This window comes from Cervus canadensis, chromosome 32, assembly GCF_019320065.1.
Source record: "Cervus canadensis isolate Bull #8, Minnesota chromosome 32, ASM1932006v1, whole genome shotgun sequence".
In the NCBI taxonomy this organism is placed as follows: domain Eukaryota; kingdom Metazoa; phylum Chordata; class Mammalia; order Artiodactyla; family Cervidae; genus Cervus; species Cervus canadensis.
The window spans coordinates 36,766,148-36,787,384 of NC_057417.1; the positions used below are offsets into that span (position 1 = coordinate 36,766,148).

At 54.4% G+C, this 21,237-nt stretch overlaps 1 protein-coding gene and 1 long non-coding RNA gene across 2 annotated transcripts in view; one reads left to right on the plus strand and one right to left on the minus strand.

The window, feature by feature from the left end:
- LOC122432734 (CREB binding protein) overlaps positions 1 to 15,726 on the plus strand; it is a 118,663-nt gene extending 102,937 nt beyond the window's left edge. Inside the window, exons 21-31 of the mRNA XM_043454782.1 lie at positions 252 to 308; positions 2,728 to 2,805; positions 3,129 to 3,196; positions 7,128 to 7,278; positions 7,614 to 7,760; positions 8,374 to 8,487; positions 8,999 to 9,164; positions 9,467 to 9,634; positions 11,206 to 11,367; positions 11,504 to 11,785; positions 12,536 to 15,726. Of these exons, the coding sequence (XP_043310717.1) occupies positions 252 to 308; positions 2,728 to 2,805; positions 3,129 to 3,196; positions 7,128 to 7,278; positions 7,614 to 7,760; positions 8,374 to 8,487; positions 8,999 to 9,164; positions 9,467 to 9,634; positions 11,206 to 11,367; positions 11,504 to 11,785; positions 12,536 to 14,650 (3,508 nt within the window). The 3' untranslated portion in view covers positions 14,651 to 15,726. The remainder of the gene's footprint in view (positions 1 to 251; positions 309 to 2,727; positions 2,806 to 3,128; positions 3,197 to 7,127; positions 7,279 to 7,613; positions 7,761 to 8,373; positions 8,488 to 8,998; positions 9,165 to 9,466; positions 9,635 to 11,205; positions 11,368 to 11,503; positions 11,786 to 12,535) is intronic.
- A 1,235-nt stretch (positions 15,727 to 16,961) lies between these two features.
- Positions 16,962 to 21,187, minus strand: LOC122432742. Its single transcript, XR_006266949.1, has 3 exons — positions 20,169 to 21,187; positions 17,478 to 19,428; positions 16,962 to 17,085 (listed from the first exon to the last, which is right to left on the minus strand). It is a non-coding gene; the product is annotated as an uncharacterized LOC122432742 (long non-coding RNA).
- Positions 21,188 to 21,237: the final 50 nt, after the last annotated feature.

Sequence of the window (21,237 nt, forward strand, 5' to 3'; positions counted from 1 at the left end):
TAATAAGTGTTGATGAGGATTTTGAGGAAGTATTTGAAGGAAGACAAAAAAAATAAATGGTGGTGCTTTCTGTGGAATTAAATTTTATATGTTCATGCCATCATTGCATCCACTTGAGAGTTCTGCTGACCATCATTTACTTTTTATGTGAAGAACTAGTTATAGGATAATGTTCCAGAGACCCTATAGTTTATACACAACAGATAAAATTTAGTTAATTAACATTTTTCCTCTTTCCCCTTCCAAATAAGGACAATTTCAAAGGATCAGTTTGAAAAGAAGAAAAATGATACCTTAGATCCTGAACCGTGAGTATACAGCTATTTCTTTCTGACTTTTAGGTTTTAACTTTCGGATCGGGAAAGTTACTCCATGTGATTGGGTTGCTGTAGAAGACACTGGAAATAAACATATTGCCCTGGATGGCACTCTCTGTGTGGATTTACTTCAAATGTAGATTCTTTTTTAACTCATGCAAAAGATGTGTGTCTGTAGCATGCTGTCCAGCTGCTGAATTTTACCAGTGAGAAGAGCAGGTGGATGTTTTGGTTCTGTTAGAACCTCTGTAATAACTTGGTCATCATTGTCTTTAAGAAGCTGTTTAGTATGAATCGTTAGAGACCAAAGATAGTATTTGGTGAAGGGGTCCTAGTATCACTTAAAGGGAATTTTTAGAGGAACTCTTAGAAACCAATTGTAAATAATAAATAATGGGAAGCCCAGTGTTGTGTTGGATTGGCCAAAAGTTTGTTCAGTTTCTCCATATGATGTTACAGAAAAATCCAAGACAACTTTTTGGCCAACCCTCTTGTGTTTGCCACCATCTTTGGTGTGGTATGTTTTCAGAGGTTGTTCGGTTTCCTTGCCCTCAGCGATCAGTGAGAACACTCAGTTTGTCAAGTTTGCTTTGTAATAACCCCTTGAAGAGGCCTCAGGGCTCCTTCTGTGCTGTGGCACCTCCCAGGCCCCCAAAGCCAAGTCCTGAGGGCACCCCGTGTGTGGAGACGCCCGTCTTGGTCTGTCCCTGTGGTGAGTGCCTGCCCAGGGCCGCTTGGTGAGCAGAGCTGCGGCCCTGCTGGTGTTTGATAAACGTGGCTGTGGCGCATCTGGAGCTGAGAAGCAGGTCCTCCCCTCCCTGGGCTCAGCTTCCAGCGGAGAACGCAGATTTCACTCTGTATCAGAGCTGCCTCAGTCTCTCTTGGCAGCTGTGCTGGTGGGGGGATTGCGGGGCGGGGGGCGGGGGGCAGTGAGAGAGGGCGTGATGAACAGTTAGCAGAGCACCTGATGCGTGAAGAGCTGGCTTCCCATCTCTTTGTGGAAAATGTTTACTTTATACTGGAGTATAGTTGATTTCCAATGTTGTACTGGTTTCTATATTAACTTTCCAATTGCAGGATACTCTATGTTGAGGTAGCAGGTGCCAGGCAGTGGGGAAGACACAGCTGAATAAAGGGGGCCTGGCCTGCAGCCATGTGTCTTCTAGTAGGACAGACAGACGGATGGTAGCACAGGCAGCAGGAGGCAGTAAGGTGGTCCAGAGGGAAGGGCCCTGGCCCAGGCAGAGTGGCATCCTGGAGAAGGTGGCGCTCACCTGGAAGGGGCAGGGGGTGGGGAGGGCAGACATTGGACACACAGCGGTGAAGGGCCCGGGGGCATCAGCAGCAGTGCAGTGAGCTCGCCTGGGGGCAGGCGGGGAGCGCGGGTGGGGCCCCCAGCACCAGGAGGCAGGGGTGCTGGGTTCCCTGGCGTCTGACTTGGTGTGGCTGCAGAGGTTTTAAAGGACCACATAGAGTAGGAGGAGGGCGGCCTGGGAGAGAGCACTCGAGGACAGCGGACAAGGCCACTGCCATGCTGCCCACTTTGCCTGTGTGTGTCCAGTTTTCCTTCAGCAGAGCAGGGACAGAGAAGCTGGGTTAGGCTCGATCTGTGGTCAAAGGCTCGTTCTCAGCAGGAGGAAAGGGGAGGGTCAGGGCCGGGAAGCAAGCGGTGGTGTGAGAGCGTGCCTCAGGTTCAGGGCCCAGCACCGAGGCTGAGAGGAGGAGCCAGGACCCAGACAGCCTGCAGAAGTCTGGTGCTCTCTAGCCCGTTCAGCCTTCCACAGGGTTTAAGTTGTGGCAGCCTTAAGGGCATGGCTGAAAAAAATAGGCTTTGACCTTTAAGCGTGTTTGGCGATGAAGATTCCTAGGTGAGGTGATAGGGTCCGGGTGAGCCATGGCGGAAGCGTGAGGAGGGCTGGTGATGAGGTGAATCCCGACCTCTGCAGTGTTTCCTTGAACAAAGGCCATCATTTCCCACCCTGGTGACTGACTCAGAGCAGACGTTTCCTGTGTGAGGCGAAGAACAAGAGCTTGTAACACTGACAGTATTGTTTTCTGCTGTTGAAGTCCGTTTAGGCATTTTTAGTCGTCTGGAGCAAGCACTGGTCTTGAAAATGTGACCTGTAAGATAGGCCTTTGTCATAGCAGTTTTTAGAAGTAAATTTTCATTTCTGGTTGCAAAAGAGATGAGGGGAAGAGAGGAATGAGGCATTGGTGCAAAGAAGGGGAGAAAGTCAGCTTTTCCTGTAGAACACATCCTACTGAGGCATGTTTCAAATATGGCCGAGTTAGTCACGAGACACGTGAGTGCCGAGGAGTCTTGAAGTCCTCGTGCGGACAAGGTGTGCGCGCAGCACTCAGGCTCCGCTGTGCGGTTCCGTGTGTGACAGGGCGCTTCTTTGTCTTCTAGTTTCGTTGACTGCAAGGAGTGTGGCCGGAAGATGCATCAGATTTGTGTTCTCCACTACGACATCATCTGGCCTTCAGGGTGAGTAACTTCCCGGTCATTTCCTGAGACTCCAGGAAAGGGAGAGCAGCTTGCAGAGAGTAGAGGGGAGGGCACTGGCGGCTGCCGTGCCTCTCGTCGTCGTCAGCAAGGATCCAGCAATTAGAGGGATGGCAGTTGGTTCTAAATTTAAGTCTTAAGTGTTTGCCCGCTTTAGGAATTGTAGAATCAAAGCAGTCTGCCTCTTCACTTTTGTGTAATGATGTGATGTAAATTGCCAGCAAAGTATTTTAATGCTGCATTTCACTAGTTTGGCAACATATACTGTTTTATATAATCTGATCACACCCATTATTTTTTTGCAGCTTTGTATGTGACAACTGCTTGAAGAAAACGGGCAGAACTCGAAAAGAAAACAAATTCAGTGCTAAGAGTAAGTCGTGGAAGGGTCTTTGTTTCATGGTCTGTACATTTTAGAAACGTGTACATCTTCCCAGTCTTCCTTTGGTCCCTCTAACACACGGCTTCAGGGCTTGCTTGTCTCCGGTCTTTTCTGTGGCTTTGTTTTCTAATACTTGTATTTTTCTTATCTTACCCTTAAAGAGAGTCATTTAGCTTAATCTTTATGTGAAAGTCAGCTTCATGATCAAACTGTGTTTTAGATGAAAGTTTAGAAACTTAATTATATAGTAAACTTTGTGAATTCTGAGAAAATGTCATCAGATCCTTCTCAGGAAACTTGGAAGTAATGCACGCACACACATCCTTTGGTGACGGGCACACTCAGCCCTGGGTACATGTGCCCATTGGTAGGTGTGGGCCCCACTGTTGTGAAGAGTGACCCTCTGGGACCCTTGGAAATCAGCCAGCATCGCCAGGACCGCCCGGAGCCTAGTCTGTCCAAGGGCTGCGTGGGTGTCTGCGTGGAGCACCCTGTTGCTACAGGAGTAAACGGTTCATAAGTGTATGGCGTGTCATCTTTGTCAGCTTGACTCTCAAGTGCTGGGGCCACCTTCTGTAGCTTGACATTCCCAACCATCTTTCTGCTGAGTCTGTAGCAAACCTGAAAAAGAAGAGCCCCTAAAGGACTTCCTGGTGGCCCAGTGGATAAGAATCCACCTGCCAGTGCAGGGACCATGGGTTCACTCCCTGGTCTGGGAAAATCCCACACACCTTGGGGCACCTAAGCCCGGGTGTCACTGCTGAGCTTGCACTCTGGAACCTGGGAGCCAGTTACTGAGCCCAAGTGCTGCAGCTGCTGAAGCCCGCACACCCTAGAGCCCGTGCTCTGCAACATGAGAAGCTCTCACACCTCAACTCAAGAGTGACTACCACACAGCACAGCTAGAGGAAGCCTGCATGCAGCAACGGAGGCCCAGTGCAACTAAAAACAAGTAGTTAATTTTAAAAGGGAAGGAAGAAAAGCCCCTGCAGCAGTGCCTTCAGAGCTCAGCCCTCCCTCAGGCTCCTGGCCGCTCTCACTTCTCTCCCCAGCAGGACCGGCAGCTAGCACACTGCTGGGGTCCTCGGCCAGCGCCGGGCTGATGAGAGTAGAAGAGAGACGGGATGTTGTGGGGTTCAGTGGGCTGGAGAGAGGGGTGGCAGGCAGGGAGGAAGCCCCTCAGAAGCTCTCCAGATTGGTGTTGACTCAAGTTCAGACTGTGTCATTACCAAAGTCCAGTTATCCTGTCATTTAAACTCTTGTCAAGCCTTTTGAAATATTGATGAAGTCACCAGCTATTCTAATAGTTTTCTTTAGACCAGGGTTTCTGTACTGACATTAGGGCCAGAAAAATCTTTGTTGTGGGGCTCGCCTTTGTAGAATTTTAGTAGCAGTGTGCTGAGTCCCTCAGTCTCTCCGACTCTTTGCAACCCCATGAACCGTAGCCCACCGGGGTTCTCTCCATGGGATTCTCCAGTTAAGAATACCAGAGTGGATAGCCATTCCCTTCTCCAGAGGATCTTCCTGACCCAGGAATTGAACCCGGGTCTCCTGCATTGCAGGTGGATTCAGCAGCAGCTGCCCCCTAAATGCCAGTAACACTCTGCCACTGCTTCCCCCACCCCGCCATGAACAGTGGCCGTCAGAAATGTCTCCATACGTTACCAGATGTCCTGGCCAGGGGGTGCGGGTGAGGACCCCTGCTTTAAAGGATTCATTCTGAGTGATGTCACTAAAGTAGTCAGCAACTTAGAATCACTTTCCTACGCCAGAGTCTCACTGACCAAAACAGAAATTGCCAGGAGAGATAGTTTTCAATAGAAGAGCCGTTGCAGCCTGAAGATAGAGAGCTGGAGGGGTGAGGCGGGACCGGAGAACCTGAGAGCTGGCCCAGCCCCCACCCCCGCCCTAGAGTCCAGAGCATGGTGGCGAGTATGTGGACCTTTAAAGGTGTAGAACATTAACTTACAGAAAAGGACCTTAGAAGTGCCATGTCTCCCCTTGGTTTTGAGCATGAATTAGCGTCGTCTCTGCAAGCAACTGTCAGTCACAAGAGAGAAGTTGCCTCCTGGGTGTCTGCATTGACTTGGTACAGGGGCGCAGGGGGCCGTTTTTCCCACCCCATTTTATGTAAGGAACTTGAGTGCCTTTGGGTTTTGGTGTCTGTGGGACTCCCGGCACCTGTCAGTCCCCCATGGATGCAGTGGGACGACTGAATTGAAAATACCTTCCAGCTGCTGGTCAGCCAGTGATGTTCGCAACTGACCAAAACCTCCTCCCCACCTTCCTTCACTAGGCTGGTTAAAAGTGCACAAAGTAACGACTCCAGGTGCTTTGGAGGTCAGCGTCAGAGTGTTCTTACTGTTTGGTTATGGAAGTTCTTCCTAAGAAAGATGCAACCCAGAGGTCAGAAAGCACAGGCTGAAGAGTTTGATCACATAAAAGGAAATATGAGGCCTCCATCATGCGCCACAGACAGGCATGTGCATGATGGGGTACAGTTTAAAATGTCCATTTTCAGACTCCGCAGTTCCACTTTGACCCACGTCTCCCACAGGAATATTTGGGGATTTACTCCTGTGCATTGTCCAGAAGTCATGGTGCATGTAGCCGCAATTTCATGAGGGAAGGGGGATGGTCCCTGCGGCAGGGCTGGGTGGCCGTCTCAGCTGTCCTCCCTTCCTGGACTGGAAGCCACCTCCTGAGGGAACAAAACCTGCTCAGCAGCCACGTGCATGGGAGCACTTGGGGGTGAGAACGAGGGGGTTTTTCTTCAGGGTCTTCACAAAGATAGATGAGGTGGTTGTGAGCCCTTTGCGCCTAATTCTGTGTTTCTCAGGATGGTCGAGAAGCCATGGGCGGTCACGGGAGTGGGGGTATAGAAGTTTATACTTTTTAATGGGGTTTTTATTTCATTGCCATTGTTAATTTTTTTTTCTTTAAATCATTTTCATTGAGATACAAGTTATATACCCAAAAAACTCCACCATTGGTGTGTTTATTACAGAGACTGAACTTAGAAAGTCTAAATTTTGCAGATATTTCTTAACCTCAGTAAGGAGTCAAGCCATATAATTATAAATATAAACTCAAGCCATCTTACAGTCACTGTCAACCTTTTTGCAGCTTTCCCTTCTAGCTTTTTTTTCTTCACATGCACAGTTTTTTTCTGCCGTGAACTGTATGTGCAGTTACATGCTGTGTAACTCCTGTCACAGGGACTGCTCCTGGGAGAGGGAGGGTGCAGAAGGAATGGGGGACGGAGCCCACCAGGAAAGCGGCCTGGCCAGTCTGCATCCTGGGGCAGCGGCTCCTGCTGCCCAGGTTTGGAGCCCTCTCAGGGCTGGACTGGCTCAGTCGTCTTAGGTTCAGCAGCAGGACGCCCCTCGGAGCTGGGCAGGAAGGGGCATTCGTGCCAGCCTGCCTTCCAGGGAGAGCAGCGTCAGGCTTCCCGTTTCTGTTAAGAGTTCTTCCAGAGTGGGAACCAGCCTCAGGGCACAGCCGAGACCCCGAGCAGCCACATGGGCACAGCCAGGGCAGAGCCCAGTGTCACCAGGACCTGGGCACGTGGGGCAGGAGGCAGGTGGACCGTGCGTAGCCCCCTCATGCCTGCTCCTCTGCTTAACCCCAGAGCCCGTCTTCTTTCAGATTTGGGTCCACCTTTGTGGCTCTTCTGCCCCTTAGAGTTGGAAAAAGATGGAAATTTGGGGCGATTGATAGCAGTTTCCAGTGTGTGGAATGCCTAAGATTCCAGGGTTCACCTTTCTCTTGTAAAATGCTCACCTGATAGGATCTCGTTAGATCTCTTCTGTATTTGGAGAATGTCAGTCCTTAAAATATCAGACTACCCTGAAAAGAAAACGTGGATCCTGCAGCCTCAGCACTTCCCATGCCCTCTCACTGCCTCGTCTGGACCTTGCAGGACTGCAGACCACACGGCTGGGAAACCACCTGGAAGACCGCGTCAACAAGTTTCTGCGGCGACAGAATCACCCTGAAGCCGGGGAGGTGTTTGTCCGCGTGGTGGCCAGCTCAGACAAGACGGTGGAGGTCAAGCCCGGGATGAAGTCACGGTGCGTGTGCAGACGTTGTCCCAGTGGGCACCCTGCCTGGTTCACCAGAGCCCTGCTTTCTGGCAAGGCTTTAGAGTCTGGCAAGCATAATTTGAGAGCTTTGCATCAATTAGCATGTAGCTACCCTTCTCTTAGCGTCCCACACTCTTCAGGGGAGGTGGAATTCCTGTCCGAGTGAGGCTGTCACAGAGAGTGGGGTTGCAGCTCTGAACTGCCCGGGCCAGTGGTCCAAAGGGGTGATCCCACCTGCAGTTCGCCTACACCACACGGGTCAGAACAGCAAGTCTAGTCTGTGTAGATGGTGATGCGTGCAAACAGAAGGCTCTTTGTTCCAGGTTTGTGGATTCTGGGGAGATGTCGGAGTCTTTCCCGTACCGAACCAAAGCACTGTTTGCCTTTGAGGAGATTGACGGAGTGGACGTGTGCTTCTTTGGGATGCATGTCCAGGAGTACGGCTCTGACTGCCCCCCGCCAAACACAAGGTAACCCTCAGCCCCTTTGCGGTGCGTGTGCGCCTGTGCTGTGCCAGTGACCAGGGCCCTAAACATCCTGGAGGGCTGCTTCAGCAACCAAACAAGTTAGTTTGGTTGTCCCCGAAGCCAGTGAGAAGGCGAGGGTTTTGATGACTCCTGTGTTGAGTACATGGGTTCTGACCCTGATCTTGCTGTGGCCCCCGTCTCACCTGGGGCAGGTAAACGTATGGCAAAGGGGTGGGGACTGCTGCCCAGGCCTGAGTGCTCACTGATGGACCTGTGAAAACCTCTCAGCTCTGCCAAGAGTTACTTCCTGTTCAGTCAGGAATCTGGGTGGATGGGAATCGGAAGTGGCTTTTCCTAGTGGCCCCGGTCTCTCCCTGTCGTTCTCATGGTGAGGGATGATGTTGCTGCCTAGTTCAGAGGCGAGATGGATTCCATTCTGTCGATTGGTAGCAGAGATTGGTGGTAGTAATTTTCTCGCATCTTGTTTGTGGCCAGTGTAGATGCTATCAGAGCAGTTTATTTCTAGAGCGTTCTTTGGATGCTGGTGTTTGGTTTCACCTTTGGGAGATAACCTGAACTTCCAATTAATTTCTCCCTGCCTGCCCCCACCCCCCAGGCGTGTGTACATATCTTATCTGGACAGTATTCATTTCTTCCGACCCCGATGCCTCCGAACAGCTGTTTACCATGAGATCCTTATTGGATATTTAGAGTATGTGAAGAAATTGGGGTGAGTTGAATTCAGATTATCCAGAACTAATAAAACTCTGTTTTTAATTTTCACTGTGGCATTTATTTTGTGAAATAACAAAAGTTTTTTTTGTTTTTTTTTTTTGAGGTTTTCTGTGTTTTTACTTTGGTGTCCTTAGACACAGCCCTTCCTGACGTCGTCTTGGGCCACGTGGGGCTGGGGCTTTCCCTGCCTTCCGTGTCCTCACATTCCAGTTTGTTGTTAACACTTTGTTCGGGCGTATTTTATGTATCATACAGTTCACCTATTTCACTTGTACACTTGAGTGGTTTCTAGTAACCTAAGCAGGTGATGCAGGTGTCACCACAAGTTTCAGAATGCTCTCACCCCCGACTCCCGCTCCCACAAGGCCCCTGTCCCCAGCTGATCTCCTTGTGTTTTCCTTTTAGTTATTTCTGCCCTTGCTTTGGTGCCTGTGCCTCACCGTTGCTCCTGGAAGGCAGGGATGGTTTTGCTCCCTGCTTCCATCTGAGTTGTGTGTGTCCTGCAGGTATGTGACAGGGCACATCTGGGCCTGTCCCCCAAGTGAAGGAGATGACTACATCTTCCACTGTCACCCCCCTGATCAGAAAATTCCCAAGCCGAAGCGCCTGCAGGAGTGGTATAAGAAGATGCTGGACAAGGCCTTCGCCGAGCGCATCATCCATGACTACAAGGTTTGCGTGCCTGGGGAGGGGGTAGGGCATCTTCATGTGTCTTTCTCTGTGCTCACATGGGTTAGAGTTAATAGCCACTTTAGGAGAAATGTAAAGCAAAAATTAAAAAATTTTTAAAGGCATAAACTTAGAAGCAACTTATCTGCCATTTGTGGAGACTCACAGACGGCAGCTTTAGAACAGAGGCGACACGGCCTCTAAGGCCGTATGGTCCTTCCCCTGCATTGTGGCCCAGAGCCCCCTCCTCCCCAGAATGTCGCCCAGGTCCCCTTGTCTCACCGCTGCACTCGGTCATTCTCTAGGACATTTTGAAACAAGCAACTGAAGACAGGCTTACCAGCGCCAAGGAGCTGCCCTACTTTGAGGGGGACTTCTGGCCTAACGTGCTGGAGGAGAGCATTAAGGAGCTGGAGCAGGAGGAGGAGGAGAGGAAGAAGGAGGAGAGCACTGCGGCCAGTGAGACCACGGAGGTAACGCCGGGCCGCGCGCTGGGGCTGGGCTTCGACAGCCGGGTCCTCAGGGGGGCCTGCCTCATCCGCGGTAGTGTTTCCACACAGCCTTACCGCGTGATCACCCACTGTGGGGCCAGACTGGGCCTGGGCCGCAGCCCAACCACGGTGCCCAGCCACGGAGACGCATGCCCTCCTAGGTGGACAGGGGGTCTTTCTCTGGCTTCTCTGGGCAGGATGGGCAGGGCTGAGACATGGAAAGATGAGAGGAGGGCATCCTGCAGGGAGCCCGGGAGAGACGGGCGGAGGTGCAGACGGGAGTCATGGTCAGGAAGGAGTCCGTTCGCTTTAACACTGACTTAAGGAGGAGACTTACTTGTAGGCCTCGTTCACTTGCTTTTTTATAAACCGCCCCCTGCTCTCCACTGGGCACTTGTGCGTTTGTGCCCTCGCTCGGGTCACTCCAAGCCCCTGCCATGTACAGGCACCACCCTGAGGGCTACAGTGGGAACTAGTGAGAGAAGCAGGAGAACAGGCGCATGCGTGGTGCACCCTGAGGTGGAGGAGGAGGTCTGCGCAGACACAGGGAAGGTGGATGCGGGCTTTCAGGGGGCCTTGTCTGGGGAGGTGGTACGTGAGCAGAGACTGGCTGGGGAGAGGAGCCCAGGAGATCCAGGGGAAGGGCCTCCAGCAGGGAGAGGAAGGTGTCAGAGTCCGAGCCAGGAGCACGTGTGCTGTGTTTCAGATGCTCGAGAAAGAGCTGATGGTGGTTTAGTTGGACGCAAAGCGGTCAAGCAGTGAGAAGCGTAGGATGTATTTCAAGACTAACAACCCTAAATTTAGGGCACGTGAGGACAGTTCTGGATGAAGGCCGCCTGCTAGGTCTGGGGCCTCAAGACTGAGTCAGTGTTGCAGTCTCTCTGAGGGGAGGCAGACAGGGAGCACGCCTAGGGGACGATCATGAACTGGATGTGGACCCGCTCATCTCAAGAGGCTGGTGGTTACTGACTGTGCGGGCCTGGGGCCCCAGGAGGGCCTAGGGCTGCCTGAGGAGCTGCATCTGGAGCCCCGGGCTGGGGGGTAATGTCTGCAGTCTGCCTCAGGCCACCTTTGTGGGCTTTAGGGTGTGTCCTCTTTGGAACACAGCCTCCCCAGCCCCTTCCAGAATGGAGACTGCCTGGGTGAGGATGTGATGAGCCCTCATGTCACAGGTGGGCCCCAAGGGGCTGTGCTTATCGTCCTCAGCCTGCCAAAATTTTGCTGGGCCTTCCTGGAGGCAGACCCCTTGGGCCTGCAAGATTGGGTGATTTAGGGCTGGAGGTGCTGGGAGGCTGCGCTGGTCACCACCGTGCCCATTGGGTCCTCCTGACCAAGCCCAGGCCCACGACCACCCACATCAACTTTGTCTCAGCACTTACCTCTGAAGGCAGCAGTGTTCGTGGCCTGTGAGTAGGCGGGTTGCAGTCCGCTTGGCGGTCACCTGCCTCAGCCCGGCTCCCTGGAGCCCCCGCGGCCAGGAGCTGGCACCCTGGCGCCTGCCGAGCGTGGAGCAAGGGGCAGGGTGGGGCCAACAGCCATGCATCTTATTGCAGGGCAGCCAGGGCGACAGCAAGAACGCCAAGAAAAAGAACAACAAGAAAACCAACAAGAATAAGAGCAGCATCAGCCGCGCCAACAAGAAGAAACCCAGCATGCCCAATGTGTCCAACGACCTGTCCCAGAAACTCTACGCCACCATGGAGAAGCACAAAGAGGTGAGGGCTGGCAGGGCGGGGCGGCTGGGCACCGAGCAGGGAGCTGGCCACAGCCGAGCTCAGCCCCTGGGACGTCAGCAGGAGGGCTTGGTCCTTCTCTTCGTGGGGCTGATGTGGCTCCTCCCTGCACCCCCAGGTCTTCTTTGTGATCCACCTCCATGCTGGGCCCGTCATCAACACGCTGCCCCCCATCGTTGACCCCGACCCCCTGCTCAGCTGTGACCTCATGGACGGGCGGGATGCCTTCCTCACGCTGGCCCGGGACAAGCACTGGGAGTTCTCCTCCTTGCGGCGCTCCAAGTGGTCCACGCTGTGCATGCTGGTGGAGCTGCACACCCAGGGTCAGGACCGCTTCGTCTACACCTGCAACGAGTGTAAGCACCACGTGGAGACGCGCTGGCACTGCACCGTGTGTGAGGTGAGTGCTCCCGGGCTGCGCGTGTGCTGCAGGGGACTCGTAGCCAGCTCTCTCCAGGGCGAGAAGGAGCAGGTGCACTGGTCCACCATTGGTTTTGAGATTGTTTTGGGTTCACACAAGAGGCCTGGATGTAGGGGGGGGTTCCTGCCGGGGTCCCCTCACGGTTTGGCCTGGGGCCTAGTCCAGGCCACACGTCCTCATGGTGGGGGGCAGTCGGTGTGCTTCCCTGGGGGACTGTGTTTGTGCCGACCTTTCCAGGGTGGGGAGATGCTCACAGGGCACCGTGTTGTTTTACTCTCCATCTCATTAGCACCAGCCCAGTGTCTCGGACGCGCGCAGGCCTCCCCGCGCTGGGTGGGGACCCAGACGGAAGAGCATAGCAGGTCCTGGTTACACTCGCGGTGCCCCCAGCTCTGCCCTTGCCAGGAGGCTGAGGGTGCCGGGAGCCTTCCTCTTGTGGAGGCCTCAGGCCCAGTGCCCCCGAGCTGCACTGCAGAGCTCTGGGGACACCTCAGGGGCACTCGGGGAGTTCCCCACGGCGTGGGCCAGCAGCTTGAGAGGGGCATAGGGGCCGCCAGAAGAGAAAGTGGCTGGGGCAATGGCCTCTGGAGCTTTCTGGGGTGCAGGTGTTCCTGGGAGGGAGGCTCTGGGGAGCAGACGTGTTCAGCATCTTTGGGCCTCTTGAGGGACTGGGTGCGGGGGCTGCTGGTTGCGGCTGCGTGCTGACTCGTCCCCCATCCTCGCCCACAGGACTACGACCTCTGCATCAACTGCTACAACACGAAGAGCCACACCCACAAGATGGTGAAGTGGGGGCTGGGCCTGGACGACGAGGGCGGCAGCCAGGGTGAGCCGCAGTCCAAGAGCCCCCAGGAGTCGCGGCGCCTGAGCATCCAGCGCTGCATCCAGTCGCTGGTGCATGCCTGCCAGTGCCGCAACGCCAATTGCTCGCTGCCGTCCTGCCAGAAGATGAAGCGGGTGGTGCAGCACACCAAGGGCTGCAAGCGCAAGACCAACGGCGGCTGCCCGGTGTGCAAGCAGCTCATCGCTCTCTGCTGCTACCACGCCAAACACTGCCAAGAAAACAAGTGCCCCGTGCCCTTCTGCCTCAACATCAAACACAAGCTCCGCCAGCAGCAGATCCAGCACCGCCTGCAGCAGGCCCAGCTCATGCGCCGGCGGATGGCCACCATGAACACCCGCAACGTGCCTCAGCAGAGCCTGCCTTCCCCTACCTCAGCGCCGCCCGGGACCCCCACGCAGCAGCCCAGTACGCCCCAGACGCCGCAGCCCCCCGCCCAGCCCCAGCCCTCGCCCGTGAGCATGTCACCAGCCGGCTTCCCCAGCGTGGCCCGGACTCAGCCACCCACGACGGTGTCCACCGGGAAGCCCACCAGCCAGGTGCCTGCCCCGCCGCCCCCCGCCCAGCCACCCCCTGCAGCGGTGGAGGCGGCCCGGCAGATCGAGCGGGAGGCCCAGCAGCAGCAGCACCTGTACCGGGTCAACATCAACAACGGCATGCCCCCGGGGCGCACGGGCATGGTGACCCCGGTGAGCCAGATGGCCCCCGTGGGCCTGAATGTGCCCCGGCCCGGCCAGGTCAGCGGGCCTGTCGTGCCCACCCTGCCGGCCGGGCAGTGGCAGCAGGCGCCCATCCCCCAGCAGCAACCAATGCCGGGCATGCCCCGGCCCGTGATGTCCATGCAGGCCCAGCCGGCCGTGGCCGGGCCGCGGATGTCCGGCGTGCAGCCGCCCCGGAGCATCTCACCCGGCGCCCTCCAGGACCTGCTGCGGACCCTGAAGTCGCCCAGCTCCCCGCAGCAGCAGCAGCAGGTGCTCAACATCCTCAAGTCCAACCCTCAGCTGATGGCAGCTTTCATCAAACAGCGCACAGCCAAGTATGTGGCCAGCCAGCCCGGCCTGCAGCCACAGCCCGGCCTCCAGGCCCAGCCCGGCCTGCACCAGCAGCCTGGCCTGCAGAACCTGAACGCCATGCAAGCCGGCGGGCCGCGGCCCGGCGTGCCTCCGCAGCAGCAGGCCATGGGCGGCCTGAACCCCCAGGGCCAGGCCCTGAACATCATGAGCCCGGGCCACAACCCCAGCATGGCGAGCATGAACCCGCAGTACCGGGAGATGCTGAGGAGGCAGCTCCTGCAGCAGCAGCAGCAGCAGCAGCAGCAGCAGCAGGGCGGCGCCGGCATGGCTGGGGGCATGGCGGGGCACGGCCAGTTCCAGCAGCCCCCGGGCCCCACGGGCTACCCCCCTGCCATGCCGCAGCAGCGGATGCAGCAGCACCTCCCCATGCAGGGCAGCGCCATGGGCCCGATGGCGGCTCAGATGGGGCAGCTCGGCCAGATGGGGCAGCCCGGGCTGGGCGCAGACAGCACCCCCAACATCCAGCAGGCCCTGCAGCAGCGGATTCTGCAGCAGCAGCAGATGAAGCAGCAGATGGGGTCCCCGGGCCAGCCGAACCCCATGAGCCCCCAGCAGCACATGCTCTCAGGACAGCCTCAGGCCTCGCACCTCCCCGGCCAGCAGATGGCCACGTCCCTCAGTAGCCAGGTGCGGTCTCCGGCCCCTGTCCAGTCTCCGCGGCCCCAGTCCCAGCCTCCACATTCCAGCCCGTCGCCACGGATACAGCCCCAGCCTTCACCGCACCACGTCTCGCCCCAGACTGGCTCCCCCCACCCAGGACTCGCGGTCACCATGGCCAGCTCCATAGACCAGGGACACTTGGGGAACCCCGAGCAGAGTGCGATGCTCCCGCAGCTGAACACCCCCAACCGGAGTGCGCTGTCCAGTGAGCTGTCCCTGGTCGGCGACACCACGGGAGACACCCTAGAAAAGTTTGTGGAGGGTTTGTAGCATTGTGAGAGCATCACTTTTTTTCCCCCCTTTCATGTTCTTGGACCTTTTGTACTGAAATCCAGGCATCTGGGCTCTTTTTATTCCTAGATGGAACTGCTACTTCCAAGCCATGGAAGGGTAGATTGCTGTTTAAAGAAACAATACAAAGAATATATTTTTTTGTTAAAAACCAGTTGATTTAAATATCTGGTCTCTCTCTCTCTTCTCTCTTTTTGTTTTTGCTTTTTCGTTTTTGTTTTTTGTTTTGGGGGGAGGGGGGTTTTGTTTGGATTCTTTTGTCGTCATTGCTGGTGACTCATGCCTTTTTTTAATGGGAAAAACAAGTTCATTATATTCATATTTTTTATTTGTATTTTCAAGACTTTAAACATTTATGTTTAAAAGTGAGAAGAAAAAAAATAATATTCAGAAACTGATTCCTGAAATAATGCAAGCTTATAATGTATCCCGGTAACTTTCAGACGTTGCGGGAAGATTTTTTCTATAGTGAACTCTGTGGGCGTCTCCAAGTATTATCCTGGACGCTAGGGATTGGCTCCTGCGTGCACACACGTACACACCCACACACACGTCTATCTATACATACTGGCTTAAGCCAAACTCTTGTCTTGCAGATGTAGAAATTGTTGCTTTGTTTCTCTGATAAAACTGGTTTTAGACAAAAAATAGGGATGATCACTCTCTTAGACCATGCTAATGTTAATAGAGAAGAAGCATTCTTTTCTTTCTTCTATGTGAAACTTGAAATGAGGAAAAGCAATTCTCGTGTAAATCATGCAAGCGCTATAATTACTATAAATAAGAAAATTCAAGAAGATCCAATCACTGTATAGAATGGTAAAGCACCAACTCATTTCTTATATCATATTGTTAAATAAACTGTGTGCAACAGACAAAAAGAAGGGTGGTCCTTGAATTCATGTACATGGTATTAACACTTCGTGTTCGGGGTCTTTTGTTATGAAAATGCTGTTTTCAACATTGTATTTGGACTATGCATGTGTTTTTTTTTCCCCCCATTGTATATAAAGTACCGCTTAAAATTGATATAAATTACTGAAGTTTTTAACATGTATTCTGTTCTTTAAGATCCCTGTAAGAATGTTTAAGGTTTTTATTTATTTATATATATTTTTGGAGTCTGTTCTTTGTAAGACATGGTTCTGATTGTTTGCTCACGGAGAGGCGGGGGCTATGGTCCTGCCGGCTGGAGGGGGCGGGTGGGGGCAGCTGGGCTCAGCCGGGGCTGCGCAGGTCCTCCTGCTCGGCTGCCAGCGGAAGACCCTCAGCCAGAGCCGGGGGCAGCAGCGGGCCTGAAGCAGCACTTTGTCTCCCATCCACTCCCCGTCCTAGCCACCCCCACCCCCACCGCACCCCCGTTCCTGCCTGCCAGTCCCAGAGCTCCTGCCCACTCCTCACCCTGGTCCCCTGGGCTGGGCTGGGGGTCCACAGCCCACTCCTCACCCTGGCCCCCTGGGCTGGGCTGGCCTGGGCAGACGCGGCACCAGCCTGCCCTTGCCCACCTGAGGGGCTGCTCTGGGGGCCGCCAGGGGCACGGCGCAGAGCACTGCCTGCCAGCCCCACCGTGATGAGAAGAGGCCTCCAGCTTCGAGCGACGCTTGCACTTGGCCACCACGCCGTCCTTCCCCTGTTTCTGCTCCGGTTCCAGGGGTCCTTACTGAGGGGGTGACATGCAAGGTCCTGAGCGCTGTAGAAATGACATCTGAGAAGAGGACCACCGGCGGGAGAGCTCAAGTTCCTTCTCTGGTCTGCATAGTCCCTCCCAGGGCACAGGCGAGTAGAGTCCTGCCTCCCATTCCCTCAGCCCCCAACCACCGGGGTCTAAGTCAAGGGTCGTGATGTTCAACTTGGAAATCATGGCCCAAATAGCTCTCCTTTTGGCCCTGAATTCAAAGAAATATTTCCAAAATGTGAGTTGAGAATCTAAATTTGAAATGAGTTGTGATACAGAGCTTTGAATCTTGTTCTAACATTGTAGATCTAGTCAGGTAAGACTTAAGACCACCATCTTGACCACCATCCAGCCCCACCCATCGCCAGAGAGAGACAAGGCCAGACCCAAGGCCACGTGCCATCCCTGCTCCAGCCCCTCTTCCTGGCTGCCTTCTGCAGTGAAAAGAGCACCCTGGGCTGAGTCGGTTCACACAAGAAGTATGGGCCTTCTGGGCCCTGGAGCAGCAGCTTCAGGCCCACACTCCAGATCACAGCCCTTTAACCTGGCCAGTGGGGAGTCTTTTTTAGGTCATCCTGGAGTCCAAAGCTCTGTACCAACCTCATCCTCTTGGAAGTCCCGTGCAATCTTGTTGCCAAAGGATGCGGCCATGGGTGTGGTCCAGATGCTAACCCGGCACTTGGCGCAAGGAAGTTTCTGTGTGAGCCGGAAAGCCCTGACACAGTATCTCACATGCTGTCTGCTTAAAAGAAGATAAAAGCCCTATATTTGTGATCAAAAATAGGAAACTTGAAATGTGCTGGTGTTTATAATAAAAGCTGGTAAAACTGCTTGGTTCAAAGATGGTTCCAGTTGGCTAATGACCCTTAGAATTAGCTTAGCAGCCAAGTCATGATAAAGAGGTTCAGTTGATTTTGTCTAGTCATATGTTTATGTTTTTGAGAATTTAGCATGTTAAAAACAGGAGTTGGCTGCAATGTCTGGGTAACAAAAGGTGAAGAGCCTTCCAATATCTCAGGGTGAAGACATGTAACTTTCTTTTGATTGCTGTTAAGTGGAACCAAAGATTTTATTTGAGCCAAAATATGCTTTTAGAACTACATGAGAAAATAAGCTACTTTTGGCAATTACCTGGTCAGTGGTTAGGACTCCGCATGTCCACCGCAGGGGGCACAGGTTTGATCCCTGGTTAGGGAACTAAGAAACTGCAAGCTGGGCAGCACGGCCAAAGAGAGCTACCCTGAAAAAGCAAAACAGTGTGGGTGGCAGCCAGCGGGGAGACAGGAAGTCCTTGACCCAAGGCCTGTGCTGGGAAGTAGATGCTGTGTGTATATGCAGGGGCGGGTGGGGCTGGGGTCAGCGTCCACCTGGGGTCACGAAGCCACACTTTGTTACTCAGAGTCAAGAGCACGGGTAACGTGAGTGTAGCACCCAGGCTGACACAGACGAGGCTGAGAAACTTTGACAAGGAGCTGGTGGTGCAAGTGGTGCCTTCAAGGAGCTCTCACCTCTGTATAGAGGATGGACTTGGATCCAGTGAGTATGTTGTGACTGAAATTACTTCACTAAACTGAAGGATTCAAAGGGCACTGACAGAACACCCCCAGGAAGCGGTTCAGGTGTCAGGGGATCAGGAAGAGACCTCGGGGTGGGAGTTCCCTTGGCTGTGAGCAAGTCCCTCTGCCCTCCCAGCCTCGTGAGAGATAGCAACGCTAGGTAACAAGTGCTGTTTAGATGTGTGTCCACCCCTCTGTAAGGTGGGGGAACAGAGGCATCATCTGGCCTGAATTCATGAGCACCCAGGGCGGACGTGAGCCCCAGTCAGACTCGCGCCTTCTGTTGGAAGGGAACTTTTCCTCCAGCCTTAAGAATCGTCCCGTGGCCCCCACTCCTATTCCACAGGTTCGCTGTGAGCCCACTCTGGGGTACCCTGGTGAAACGGGGGCTCTGCAGTACAGGGTAGCCTCTTGAACATCACTGACAGTGGTGGGTGGTCACAGGTCCTCACAAAGGACCATGTGGCTACCTCGGCACCAGAGAAGAAATGGTGACAGTGTCGGTCCACAGTAGTGGCCACAGCTTCCAGCTCCTGGTGTAGGTGACCCCAGCCCACCTCCCACCTGATGCCTAGAGAGCGCTTAGGTGTGGAAAGGGGTTTAATGTCTGATCACGGGTCCCCATGGCTTGTAAACTTTATAATGGTGATATATAAGCAGATCAGTGACATGGATCCAATAAAGGGTCCTCGAGGGAGGTGGTGATGTTTAGGGAATGTTACAAGGGAGGTGAGGATCCCGCGTCCCACAAGTCATTCAGGAAACTGTCCAGAGAGGGGCCTCCCGGGAAGGATGGCAAGGGCCATGTAGGGTCCGTTCTGAGACCAGGCAGGCCCCCTCACATCTGGGCATGGGGTAAGGGCCACAGAAGACGGAAGGCTGCCTCGTGCCACTGCAGGGAGAGGGAGAGTGCTGGGGACCAGACGCCAGCGCCGCAGCTGTGCTCCCAAAGCCAAGAGATGAGAAAAGAGCAGGGGGCCCGGGGCCACTCAGGAGGCACTCAGAGCTGCCGGGAGCTCGGCCCCCAGAAACGGGACCACCCGTGAGAATGAGGTCTCCACCCGCAAGAGCACAGGGGACTCTCGGGTTCCTGGGGGGCCGCTTCTCACTGCTCCCCGCCCTCCAGACACTTGAGTTCTGAGCTGTGGTTTCCTGGGCGAGGAGGAGGGGTCCTCATGGGGGAAGAGGGCAGTGAGTGGCACCGAGCCGAGGCCCCTTTCCCCCGGGAACGAGCACACCTGCTGCCTCCAGCTGATGTTCAGAGAAGCACCGGATCTGTCCACTCAGGAAATGTTTATTGATTGGCTCCTGAGCAGCGACAAGTGAGGCAAGTCCTGAAGGAAGGTGCTGGGCTCAAAGACGGGTCCAGTTGGTCTCTCCGTCAGGTCAAGGATCGCAGGCCATTCCACTGTTGAGGAAGCACAGGATCCTCTACTGCCGTGTGTCCTGAGGGACAGTGCTTCCTTCTCAAGCTTAACGTGAGTGCGGACAGATTATCCGGGATCTTGCTAGCATCTTGATTCTTACTGGGCATTGAGAGTGTATGTCAGAATTTCCTTCTTGTCTGAATAATATTCCACTGTACGTATAGAACATGTTTTGTTTACCCATTCCTCCATCAATGGACACTTGGGTTGCTCTCACCTTCCGGCTATTGTATTGAATAAAAATGCAGTGGGCATTTTTCATGGCCCTCAGCTTACCCCTGGGGGAAGGTAGTGACTTCTGCAAAAAGAATGAGCAGCCTCACAGTGGCCACAATGATGGAGAGATTTTGAGGGGTCTCCCTCTGCCTACCACTCCCTCCATTTCTCTCTCTGCTCTCCCCAAGAGACTCCCCACCGGTCTCCATCAACTCAACTCAAGTACTCCTGCCTCTACTCATCCTTTCCCTTCCATTTTTCTTATTCGCGTAGGGCCTGAAATCTGATCATGACCTCCTCAAGACTGGCTTGGATTCCTGGGCACTTTAAAAAGCCACAGTTCCCTGGGTTACCAGGGGACTCAGTATCACAAAGATCTGTGACTGAGGGTATGTCTCTGAAGGCCACAGGCCAAGAGAGAACAGAGGGCCCTGGTAGGTGTGTCTGGAACTCGATAACTTTGCCCTGGGTCCCGCCTGTCTTGGCAGAGGTCGGCCCACCCCACCACCAACTGAAGCCTAGGTTTCCCTCCTCCCTTTGCTAAATACCACTTCCTCTTTCTGTAATAAGAGGGCTCCCCAGGCTAGATCTATTGCCCCATCCACCAATGTGTCAGCACTTACCAGAGACGGTTTCCTGAATGGAGTGAACAACACATGAAATGTGAGGCTGAGACACCTCGGTCTCTGTCTGGGACTAGCTCTGTGTCTGGAGTGTAGTGAGGGAGGGATCAGGCAGGGGTCAGGTTATGCAGGACTGAGACTGAGGGAGGAATTTGGGATTGATTACGTGCAGGGTAATCCCTGGAGTGCCCTGATTGAGGAGTCTACCGTCAGCGGCTGTGCAGAGAATGGGGGCGGGGGTGGGGGAGGTCAGTGAGGAGGCTGCTGGAGTCTCCAGGTGAGCAACCTCCGTCTCTTCCATCCAGATGGGCCCACCTCTTCAAGGTTCCCCTTCTCAGCTGCTTAAGCCTGGAACTTGGCGATCATGCTTGACACCTTCCTTGTGTAAGTATTCCCTGTCACATCCCCTCCCGCGCGGCCTCAGCTACGTCCAGGCCCCACTGGAGGACACTCTCCCGGCTCCTGTCCTTTACAGAGCCTGTCACAATCTCAACTCGTTTCTGTGCAGTTATTTGCCACTCGTTTGTGGCAGCCAGTCTTCAGTGTACCTCAGTCATCAGGGGGCCGCCTGACCCCACTTCAGGCGTTGCCAGAGAATCTGCGTTTTACGTGACTTGGAGCTCTGTGACGTTGACAGTCCGAATCCGCAACCAAACTCACCTCCAGAAGGGCAAGATAATTGTAGTGAATGCATAAGCCCAGTTTTGCTGGTGGGCCTTAGCTCCAGAGTTTTGGTTTAAGCAAGCCAAGCCTGAAATTCTCCTTTTTCACTCTTTTTAGCTATCTGGCCTGACTTGGTTGGAAGAGACTGACTTCCAGCGGTCTGGACCAGAGGCCGGGGACAAAGACCCCGAAGATGTTAACTACTTCTGCCCCGGAGCCGCCTTTTCACGCTGATCGCGGTGGGTGCGAATATTTGCACCCGGTTTCTGGGACGCACATACCGAGGTTCAGTTGGCGGGCTAGTGCCCGGGCGGCCCCGCGCGCACGGCCGTCGCCCTTGACAACGTGAGACAAGGTCGTGGGGGGGTCCCGCCCCCAGGCCCGACTGTCCCCGCGCGAGCCGGCC